We start from the raw sequence: 12974 nt of genomic DNA, 5'->3' as shown, positions 1-12974 counted from the left end.
CATATAATATACATTAAATTTAATGTATCACATTATACTCTACTATAGTATTATATATATATATATATATATATATATATATATATATATTAAAATAAAACTCACGTTACATATCTCGGTGATGACTGAAATGATAAAAAAAATATTTTGTAATATTATGTATATTATCGCACTTTAAACACTAAATTATGCAAAAACTTCAACGAATTAGTTATCATCAGAATATGATGTCATTGATTCAAATAAATGTTATTTCATATATATATATATTTAATCACTACTGAGTCATATATAAACAAATACATTAAAATTTATTTATATATTAGATTTATTTTTATTTATATGTTTGTTTGTGATTTTATCACCAAAAAAATTTAATAATGATGTTAAATTAATATTGATTTTTACAACAATTTTCTATTTTTATTATAATAAATATTATATACTGATATATTACTCTTATCATATTAATATATATTAATATTAAATATAATATTGTTGACATCACTAAATTGAATTAATATTATTATTATTATTATACCTTATGTTAGTAAATATAATTACAAATATAACAATATTTCATTAGTTGACCACTAATGTCATACATGCGAAATGAAATACTGAAATGTCAATTGTCTAACTATGGGATAACAAATAACAATAATAACTTATAGTATTATATTTTCAATACAGTATATGCTTTAAATTAATTTTGTTACACAATTTTTGTTCAATTTAATACATTTTATGTCAGTATTGTTGGTGAGATGTCATTAAATATATTCCAGACTTTTATTAATGAAATTTACGGCCATTGTGTATGTGTTTTATATAAATTAGTTTTTATTTATCTCTAAACTTGAAATGTGAAAATTTAATTTAGCTTAAATAATACAATTCTAATGAATCCAAAAATAAAAAAATAGTAATAAATTTATTAAATAATCTATATTATATCTGTATAAAAATAAATGTTTAAATTGTATTATCTATATATAATATGTAAGTAATAATGTAATTTACTATAATAAATGCTAGTTATATATATATATATATTTCTTAAACTATTTTTAATAAATATTTGTAATAAAATAATTCATACAAAAAATATATATTTACTCAATTTAACATCACTGAGTTTACTGTTTTAGCTATTTATATATAATATTAGATATTAAATAAATGTAGTAATCAAATTGGTAAATAAATTACTATACAGTAGTTTATAGTATAAACTTTATACAAATAGATTTTTAATTACTAATAACTTGTATATTTAAAAAAAATATTATATTTTGTAATTACAGTAAATTAATGGTATTATATTAATTAATATACAACTCAATTACGATAAAGCAATTAAAATTTATTTAAAAATATGATATAATAATAATATCGTATAATATAGAATCAAATGATTGTCAAAATCAATAAAAAAAAATACATTACATTCAAAGTAATGTTACGATAGGTGTCGTGACTATAGTGTGTTTGTGTCAGTGACTGACTATTGAATGCATTAAATGTGAAATACTAGTTGTGTTTACAGTCTGTATATAATAATATCAATAATACTATTAGAGTATAAAATTTATGTTTAATAATAATAGCCTCTCATCTGATTTTTATATCAATTGATCACAATTTAGGCTAATATTTTAATGCAATAATTATCATATTATTTAATTTATATTAATATTAGATTTTTTTTCAATAGTTTTTATCATTAAATTTCATTTAAATTTGATTAACGTTTTATTAAGCGATACGACATGTGATGGCTATTGAGTGGACACACATTAGTATAATTCATATGTGTTTTATTTAACTGTTATGTAATTATAGTATTATTATTATAATCAGTGAATGACTAAAAAAAATATTTAAGTATTTGTTTAAAATAAATAAATGAAAAAATGTCTAAACTTTACGTTTAAACAGATTTTTGTTTTTTAACAAATCTTTTAATTGAAACAGCAATATATTTATATAGCAAATGATTTTTTTATATGTCATATATTATAAATAATGTGTTATTATTTATCACCAAATAAAAGGTGATTTCAAAAATAATAAATAATAATAAAATAAATGTGAAAATAATGCAAAAAACACTTCAAATACTTCAATGATTATACGTTGAATGCAATAATCAATTTACAATTGAATACAATATATAACACAATATGACTTCATTTGTGGATCTCATTGATGACATCAATTGGCACCGAAATCGGGAAATGAGGACATACTCTGAAGGTTTGATAATTTAATTAATTAATTAATACTAATAGTAGTAATAGTAAGTTAAGAAAATTACTAAATATTTTTTTGTAGCGATTTTGTTATTATTAATTGAATCTAAAAATAATTTCAATTCTATACAGAATATTCTGGTGAAGGTATTGTGTAAAGAATTTATATATATATTATAAAGCTTTGAATAATAATAAAGTCAATGTTTGCTTAAAAAATAAAATATTTGTAATTTTTAATGAATTTAATATTTGCTTTCGTTTTCAAAGCAATATTATTTTATTTATTTATCATTTTAGATACAATTTTTTAAACACATTTTTTAGATTATATTAAATATAAATAAAATTCATTTTTGATAACACATGTATGAAATATGATATGAAAAAAACAAAAAATTTAAAATCTATTTAATGTATTTTTTGTATGCTTTAGCGTAAATGTTAGCAAAAAATATTTTTTATTTATATATACAGTATTACTGTATACACAGAGTATATCATATAAAAATTGTCAGCAAACATAATTATTTTTATTATTATTTGCTATTATTTTTAAGATATAACTTAGTTTAACACACATATTATTTTTTATAATATAAAATACATACATTACATACATGTGTATATAGTGGAGTGAATTTTTATATATAAGTTTACATTAAATTTTTTTTATAAAATTTAAAATCATAAATTCTGATTTTCAAACTAATAATTTAAATGTCAAAATCATTATTTTAATGAATCTTTAGTCAACTTTTGTTAATTCATTTTATTTTAATCATAATTTATGCTTAAAAGTAGATAATTTTATTATTATATAACTAGTAATTATTTAATGAATAAATTATTTAACAATAATGTCTTTAAACTTAATTATATATATTAATGAACTTTAATGAACTTATATTGTTATCATTATTATACTAAATACTTTAAATTATTGACTATAAATAAAAATTAATTTACATTACCATATATCATTAATTATAACTTGTTTATAAATATACTATATATATATATATAATTGACTTACAATTTAGTATATTTTTGTGATATATTAACCTAATATTAAGTTATTATATGATTATAGTTTAATTTATTAAGTTGTTATTAAGTATATCATTAAATTTGAAATTGTTATTGTAATAATGTAATTTTTGTTTAATTTCAACAAACATGAGTTTAAAAAATTATTGTTAGTATTATATTTTTTAGTGTCATAAATAATAGTACTACAAACTTTCAAAAATATAATTTAATAAAATTATATTATAAATAAATTTTACTTATAATAATTGAATTTATCATCATAGAATTAAATTTAATTTATCTTATATTTGATTATTATTTAAATTTATATAATTTTAATATTTAAATATTATATTAAAATGTTTTGTAATTGAATTTTTTACTTAAACTGAGTATTAAATTAATTTTAATTAAATTAAATCACATTTAGTTTATAGGTTTCTAAATATTTTTATTTGTTTTATCGAATTTGTTATTTTATTAAATGATTTAAATTTATATATAAATTATTATATTTATATTATAATAGAGACGGGTTTTGTAATTGTTTCGGCGGAAGTCTTTTGGACGGATCTGTTTGTCCGACACTTTATAAAGGCTAAGGATGTCTCTCACGACGACATGTTATTCTTTGTTAGGAAACAACAGAAGAAAAAATCAAAATTTGAAGTATTTATTAAATAATTTAATTTTAAGTATAATTTTATTAATTTTGTTTGGTTTAAAAAATTTAGACCCGTATTGAGGTGTTTCGTAAGGACTCGAAACGGTTGCCAATCGGTGAGCCAGACATCGATTGGGAAGAGACTCTATATCTGAATGTAATTATGCAAAAGTTTGAATACACTATCACTTGTGCTGTCTGTACCCGAACCAGTCCTAAGGAGTTACAGATACTTAAAAAGTATACACAAAAAGTGTTTGCATCGCCCAGTCATCGGGCAATGGACTGCAAAGGTGTTACCGAAGAGATCTCATATCCCGATATATTTTTTACTGTCGATAACTACGATGAGGTTTCTTAAGATATTTTTATTTTTTTCTGTTTTTTAACTTTATTTTATTTAATAGCTTTTATCAGAAGTACTGGTTAGAGACGGTGAGATGGTTTGCGTTGAACTATTGGCCACCGATAAGACTGGTGATGCCAAAGGTGTCATATTTCTTGGATCCATTCAATATCAGACACTTAAACGTATTCACGATCTAAGGGTATAATGTTTTGCAATAATAATTTTATAGCACATAATATTATATTTTAATAAAATTTTTATCTAATTCTCGTTTCTATTTATTGTCTGTTATTTTTAAATTTGTTTAGAAATATATAATATTTTGATTAAATTAACAAAATATTTGTCTTTTATTAGGCGAGTGTCTCGACGCGAATCTCCCGACGGACTCCAAAACCCTACTTTCAGGGACAACAACGCATAGAATTTGTGCGAATGAAAGGTCCGGCCGGGAAAGGGATCGCTGAAATGGCTGTCGCCAAACAAAAGGGTGCCAATTGTGAGACTCCTACCTCAGAGCCCGGCTATTCACTGAGTAGTTTCGAGTTTGACGATGAAATGGAGGTAATTATTGGTTGATATATTGCTCCTTACATTTGAGTCTATCGTTTATACCATTGAAAAGGTCATTCCAGACCCCGTGTATCCAATGTTATCTATATTTACTCATTGTGTCACATCTGATGATAACCAGGAAAACGATTACACACAGAGACGTATGTCTGATCCCAGTTCTAACCTAAAGAACTATATCAGAGGTTGGCAGCAGAAGAGACAGATCAAGAAAGCCATTTCTGAACAGGAAATCAATAATTGTGGACTCAATGGGATCAATGAGATTGAAGCCGGAGATGTTAGGGATGGTAAGCAAATGATTTAATTTTATTAATTATTTTGAAGTTTTAATGTTTTTTTTATTAAATTCATGAAATTTTGAATAATTTAAATATTAGGAAAAGTAGTTTTTATTAATTTTATAACTAAAAAGTCGAGTGAATTCAAAAGTATGTTTAAGATTTAAGATGAAGTTCAAAAATCCTAAATTATATATTTTTTAAATTATAAATAACATTTGCTTTTTAATAACTACCGTAATTGAATCTTATTGATAATAATTATCTTTTTGTATAAATATTTTAAAATAGAAATATAATATTAATATATTGTTTGTTTTTCTAAATTTTTTTTCAAATTACTTATTTTAGTTCTATTTTTAAATTAAAATATTTTATGTTTACTCCTAAAAAGTGATAATTATTAATTATTTTAATTATTTATAATGTGCAAATTGTTTTTGTAATTAAATTTTCTGTAAATGTTTACATTTTACATTATTTTATTTATCTTTAAGTTTTCAAAGTTTGTTAAACAATATCAGGATTTTTAAAAACAAAAATAATTTATTTATATAATGCTATTGTGTTGTTAAAAACACTACAAACAGTGTATTAATTTTAACTATCTCGACATTATTGGCAAACAAAATAATACTTTACATTTTATTTTAATTAAGTATTTTTATTATAAGTAATACTTATAATACACTGTAAATAAACGAAACTTTAAATTTAAATGATATGCATTAGATATAAAAATATTAATTTACTCTAAAAGCTTTAGGCAATTATTTTGTTTGGTTTATTCTGTAATATTAAAACTTATAATTTTATTGTTTTTTACAATTAAATACTTAAAATAACATATTCTTAATAATTGTAAACCATGAAAATTATTTGACAATCGATTTCAAAAATCTAAACTTTAATATTAAACTTTATTACTCTATAATTCCTGTATTCATGTAATATATTTTTATGATAAAATTATATTTATAAAATATATTGTCGAAGGTTTATAAATATAGTTTAGTTTTTATGAATATATTTATTCCGGTATTACGAGAGGCAGAGAGAGAGAGAGAGAGAGAGAGAGAGAGAGAGAGAGAGAGAGAAAAGATATTACGGTAATGTTGTTTAAATGGATAGTGATGAAACATAAATTCTATTTATTTATTATTAATTATAAAACATTTTTATTTATTTATATAATATATTAGTTAATTGAAAAAACTGAGCCACAATTTTATTATTATTTATTAATAGTAAATGATTTATATTATTATTAATATGAATATCTAATACAAAAACTTGTTATATAATGACCATAGAGTTGGACGACTCGGCGTATAACAAGATGTGGTCAATGCGTGGCTTCCGTCAGGCGTATCACTTCTGGAAGGAGAATAAGAGGGCCTCATCTCCAGCTCTTCACTCATTTATCACTTATATAACGCTTCCGTGGCATCACATCGTTGCCGATCTCTTCTCTAATAGACAGCCATCAATACTCACATTTGAATTGAATGATAATTGATTTTTAATAAATCATTTATCTTTTAATTTAAGCATTTATAATATATTATAATATAATATGACATTCCTTTTTAATTGATGAATATATCAATATTTTTAAATAATATGAAGATTATCCTATCATTAACTATTTATACATATATTAATATATTTTGTGAGATTTTTTTATTTCTATAATGAAATTAATTAAAATATTTGTATATAAAATTTATTTCAGATATATTTATTAGTCATTGTATTATTCCTTTTATATATATATACTGTACCGTGATACTTTAATTATTAAAATTTTAGATTAGAATTAATTAAATTAAAAATATTTATGTATATATATATAGTATTAATATTAAACGTTTTCAAAATTACATTTAATTTTATTTTTTAATATATAAATAGATATGTATAGTATATGAAAATGAAAAATAAAATGAATGTTAAGTTAACAGTATATTAAAAACATTGATTTTATAATATTCTGTATTAATTATGTACTCAATTTTTAATATAACTTTTGCTTTATTTATTTATTACTGTGAGTTTTCAATGATAACATCAGTTTTAAAAAGATTATAATTAGTATTGAAATAAAATCATAATTAAATTATAATTAGGAGTATAAAGAATTTTATTAATTTCTTTTTTAAATTACTACAAAATTAGTGTAAACACAAAAAATTCATTTTTAAAAAGTATTCATTTCATAATCTTTAAAAATGTGAGTTATTTTTTGTAACAAAAGTTTAAAGCATTTTCTGTATTTAATACAATATTTAAATGTTTTTTAATAGAGTCAACAACTACTCTGAAAAAAATTTTATTAATATACAAATCACAGCAAATTATTATTAATTTTTATAAGCATTAGTTAAAAATATTCGACTAAATAATTTAGTTATATTTAATTTTTTAAAAATAATTTTGATTCAATCAATTTTTTTGCTATTGTAAAATAGCATTTATCACAATCAAATTTTGATAATCAGTTATTATATAGAATTTTTAATTTACATATTTTTAATTGCACTGTTTTTCAAAGTTTTATAATAAAACAAACATTTTTTGATAAATAAAAATTAATTTTGTTTAAAATAAATTTGCATTTTTATATTATGTGTTTTTATAAATATGTATAATATTGTGCTAATAGACTACTCGACCTTTTGATTGTCAACCAAAACGGTGACAGTCTTTGGTTTATTGAAAAGTTCAGACACTTTATTCATTGCATTGATTTTCTTCTTTCTCATTATAATCCAAATGACGACAACAATGATTATGAGGACAACAACGATGACAACTATTATAAGGATAATCATTGCCGCAGACAAACCATTATCGCTAAGAAGCGGACCGTTATATTCCATGTCATAGACAGCCGAACTGTGATAATAGTTGGCTAGAGTTGCCGTACAGACAATGTTTATACGATTGTTGAGCACTGACTGCTTTGTTGCCTTAATTCTGATTTCTTCGACATTAGTAATCACTTCAATGCCATCACCGAAATCACTTGTATTTGAATCTTTGATTGGTTGCAATCGATGAATGTTTTCATGATGTACTGGCTCTGCATTGACAAAGAAGTTGATTGAACTCATAGGATTAGATGCCGGAGCCATACATTTAAAATGAATATGACTGTCCTGATTCTTAGTTATATTAACTATTGGTTTAGTTTCATCAATTGGTTTGTAAATCACTTTCATCTCTTGAATTCTTTGGTCGGATCCGATACTACTCCTAACCGTGCATTTATAGAGTCCGGCGTGAATTTGTGCCACTTTTGGGATTTCAATATTACTGTCTTCACTGTCTTTGTTCAATCCATTCAATGTAAACAACTTTTCTTGTGTTTCCCGTTTAGGCGGCGCTTCCATTGGTTTTTCAGTATTTTCATTTGCAGTCGATTTCGGTGATGCGGTCGTCGGCGCCGTTGTTTCAACAGTTTCCGGCTCTGCTGTTGTTTGTGCGACCGTTTCTTTTGGTTGTATTGTTGTTGTTGTTGTTGTTGTCTCAATTGGTGCTACCGTTTCATCTGAAAAATTATTTAGGTATTTATAGATTTTAAGATTTAAATTAACAAATTATATTCACTATCATATTATATATAATAAAATAGTATATTTTAATTCATTTAAAATATTTAGTCTGACATTGATTAATAAATGCAATAAAATTATTTAATTTAAACTATTTATAATTTTTATAATTTTAGATGAATAATTAATTTTTATAATTATAAAAAACTATATGTAAAAGCTAATTTCATAAACAGAAAATTCATTTATATAGTAAATAAATAAATTATTATTATTGAGCTATCTAATAAAATATTACAGTATTTATATAATAATAAGTAATTAAATAAAAATTAATAATTCATGTTTTATAGTTTTTAAAAAATAAAACAATTCAAATTTATATACTGTATTTATTTTTGATAATTTGTCAAATTTATATATTTTATAAATTAATTATTTTATTCTTTCAAAATATATTGATAATACAATCATCAATTTAGATATTTTTAACCCCTATACTTTTCATTACAAATATTAAACATTTTTGACTAATGTAAAATAATTGTATTAATATATTTTAGACATTGAGATATTTATTTATAAATATATTGATAATATGCAATAACATTGTATATTATAATCAATAAAATCAAGACTCGAATTTATATAATAATTTATAAAAAATAGTTTATAATGATAATTAAAACTTTTTACTAAATGTTTTACTAAAAAATTGAATTAACAATAGGTTTAAATTTTTATTCATGTTTTTAAATTTATATTAATTTAATAATAAATTTTTATATTTAATCTATAAGCATTTAACTATATTTAGTTTTATTGATTGTTTTTGAACTATTATTAGTTATCATTTTTTGTTAAAGCCTCAAAATATACATTAATAAATTAATTGAAATATATCAACAAAAAAATAGTTATTTATTTAAAAAATAATTTTAAGTAAAAAGTTGCAATTTCCTGAAATACTATATAAAATGTGATATATTTGAGATAATTGTTAAAGAATGTGATGACCAAAATTTAGCCCATTTTCATTTTAATTAAAATTTATATTATTGATACATTTTAATTGATTTATCAATCGGGGAGTTAACCTTTATTTTAAACAAATCGCATCAAAATTTGTCAATTATTTTAAGAGATGTTAACATTTTTCCAGAACCATAAATATATCAATAGTAGATTTGATGTCTGTATAACCAGTTTAGAGTATAATATAGATTGTAATATAGTATAATATTTACATTAAATTTAATTTCTAAACACATTGTACTGTATATGATTTAATATATTTATACTATAATAATTTTTTAATGAATTATTATTTTATATATATTATCTATAATAAATAATTTTTAATTAATTAAAAAATTACCATTATTAGGTGTCTCGGGTGACAGTTTAGGGAATACCTTAATGAGTTGCCATTTATTATCAACCAATTTATGCCATTTAATATCAATGAATGTCTCATTTTCATTGACTGCTTTGTTGGTACACTTAAGTACAGCATTTTCTCCGTTTAACAATATCGACGGCACAGTCATCTCATTGATCTCAATACACCAGATATAAGATATTATGAGCAATAAAGTTATGAAATGACTAAATATCGAGAGATTGGATAAATTTTTGCTCATTATTTTTTTAATTAATTTATTTTCTTAAGAAAGTTAAATGAAATTTATTTAAGCGTATAAAATGTTAAAATTTTTTCATAACAAAATCATAAACAAATTTGCATATCATAACACTTTGATTGCATTGGAAATGCAATGCAATTATGTTGAAAGCAATAATAATTTGTCTGACGTTTGTGCCGACAACTAAACAAATGTCAAGAAATATAATATAAATCAATATAACGGTAACTGAATTGAATACGATATATATATATATATATATAAACTTATATATACCGGTATATATATATATATATATGTATATATATATATATTATAAATATAGTATATATAAAAGTGAGTTATATTTTTATTACAACTATATAAATATTATAGCGTATAAACATTTATAGACCACAAGAAAACAATTATTCTTGTCAACAGTTTATATATATATATATATATTCAATATTTTATTCATTGAGAGTTTCAACTAAAAAATCAATGAATTTGGACTGAAAAGAGGTTTGCATTTTATATTCATAATGAATAATATGTTGTATAGGATTTTATATATATGTGTTGTTACTGTATTCAAAAGAAATTGTGTCATTTATATTAGTTAGAAAACAGATTAATGTTTTTAAAATATTATTTTGTACTAAATTATTGTTGAATATCAAAATCTATATTTATCATTATATTTTTTAAATAAATTCTTGCCTTATATTTATGTAATATTGAGTAATGGATATATAAATTGCATTATTAAAAATTTTATTATATACTCAAAATAAGTACTTTTTACAGTATCATTTAATTTTAACTAAAATATGAATTAAAAATATTCTTTTAGAATAATTAAATTAAGTATATTATAATAACTAAAAATATATAAATTTACTAATTTACCAATTTAACTCTAAAAATTAATTATTTATAAATAAAGTTCAGTTTAATTATAATTATTAAGTTAATCTAATCTTTAGAAAATTAAATAAATATAAATGTTAAAATATATATTATACAGGCATAGACATTATAAAAACAGACTAATAAATAATTATCTATTTATATTATTTATATTGATTTGTAATATATTAACTTAAATATTAAATAATAAACAATAGTGTACCATAGACTATAATAGTACGTTAAACTAATGTTATTATACAACCTAAAAACAAATTTACTATCATATAAATTAAATATATAAATGGTAAGGAAAAAATATAATAACACTGTTATATACTAACAATATATTTATTATCATTAAATAAATTTATTGATTCTTATTATATTCTATGAATTAGGTTAAAGATTTAAGATATTCTACAGTACAGTAAAATAATTTTATTAAAAATCTAATGAATTTGAAAATAAATCAGTTATCATATAAAGATAAAATAAAATAAAACTTTGATTTCACATAATTCAAATCATTGAAAACAAATATTTTCTACGACACACGAAATACTACCAATGATCTACTTTTTACTTAAATTATATACAGTTTATACACTATATACTGTATTATACAGTTTTTATTTTTTATAATAAATATCTTTAATAAAATAGTTTCTGTTATTAAGTAACTATTTTATTGAATATATTTATAATATTTTTTTATATTATCAAATCACTAATTAAAAATTTAAGATAAATGAGATAATTTTTAAATACAAAACTTAAGATAATAAAATAAGGTATTTATTAATAATTTTATTTTCATTTTTTTTATTGTCTGTTAAAAAATAAATAACTATAATTTTATTAATAAAAATATGTAAGAAATATCGACTAACTTTTAAGTTAACATAAAGTTTTTTATAATCCATTTTTATCTATTTTTTGTTTTTAAATTCAAAGAAAACAATATTTTTATAATCTTAACTTAATAATATTGCCTCAAAGATACCAAAGTTTACAATGCAAACAATAAATTAATCTTCAAATAATAACTATTGCCTAAACTCTATAATTTAGTAGTCAATTGTAATAGTATTTCAAATAATATAATAGTAATCCTATATTTCAGAATATATAGAAATACAGTCATATTTATAGACTATTGTTAAACCAATAAATTCTGTACTATTATTAAGTATAGAATATTCTTTTGCTATAAATATGGTATTAAAATATTTAGTATAAAAATAGTATTTATTATAACTAATATTTTTACTATTGTTATTACTTATAAATTTAACTTATCTATCAATATTTTTTTAAACATTATTTATATCAATAATTAACTAAATAAATAAATATAAATAATAAACACTATTATTATTATTATTATAAAGCTTCACTTCGCTTATACGTAACTTACAATCTATACTATAAAATTTATATTATTTTATATTTATATATATATAATAAATTATATATTTAGTGAAAATAATTGTTGAGCACTTGTATACAAATCAAGACTACCAGTGCGTTAACATCGGGTCGATCGCACAGACTTGAGATCAATGACTGGTAAGAATGTCCGTTCAGACACAGGAAATGGTAAGTTTATGACTCAATATATACAAACATATGCTATGTATATATAATATATACAAATATATAATAATATGTCTTAAATTATTGTTTGCATTAATACATAATTTAATTGATTTATTGTAAGGTA

At 20.4% G+C, this 12974-nt stretch overlaps 1 protein-coding gene across 1 annotated transcript; it reads left to right on the top strand.

The window, feature by feature from the left end:
• The first annotated feature begins 2101 nt into the window (after positions 1-2101).
• On the top strand, positions 2102-6726 carry LOC128952024 (uncharacterized protein KIAA0930 homolog). Its single transcript, XM_054297347.1, has 7 exons — positions 2102-2259; positions 3817-3956; positions 4022-4303; positions 4359-4499; positions 4658-4864; positions 4995-5163; positions 6468-6726. Exons 1-7 carry the CDS (start codon positions 2187-2189, stop codon positions 6671-6673), a joined length of 1218 nt encoding a protein of 405 aa, XP_054153322.1. The 5' UTR covers positions 2102-2186; the 3' UTR covers positions 6674-6726.
• Positions 6727-12974: the final 6248 nt, after the last annotated feature.

Source organism: Oppia nitens, unplaced genomic scaffold, assembly GCF_028296485.1.
Source record: "Oppia nitens isolate AA-2021 unplaced genomic scaffold, nextdenovo-longstitch-racon4-pilon3 scaffold1_pilon_pilon_pilon, whole genome shotgun sequence".
NCBI classification, from domain to species: domain Eukaryota; kingdom Metazoa; phylum Arthropoda; class Arachnida; order Sarcoptiformes; family Oppiidae; genus Oppia; species Oppia nitens.
The sequence above is the reverse complement of the archived record's forward strand: the minus strand, read 5'-3'. Positions and strand labels throughout refer to the sequence as shown.

What these genes read in the sequence shown, in the direction of transcription:
- LOC128952024 (XM_054297347.1), top strand. Translation starts at nt 2,187, where the DNA reads ATGACTTCATTTGTGGATCTCATTGATGACATCAATTGGCACCGAAAT. An exon ending in AGAAAAAATCAAAATTTGAA is followed by an intron (nt 3,957 to 4,021) that starts GTATTTATTAAA and finishes TAAAAAATTTAG; the next exon opens with ACCCGTATTGAGGTGTTTCG. An exon ending in AGCCGGAGATGTTAGGGATG is followed by an intron (nt 5,164 to 6,467) that starts GTAAGCAAATGA and finishes TAATGACCATAG; the next exon opens with AGTTGGACGACTCGGCGTAT.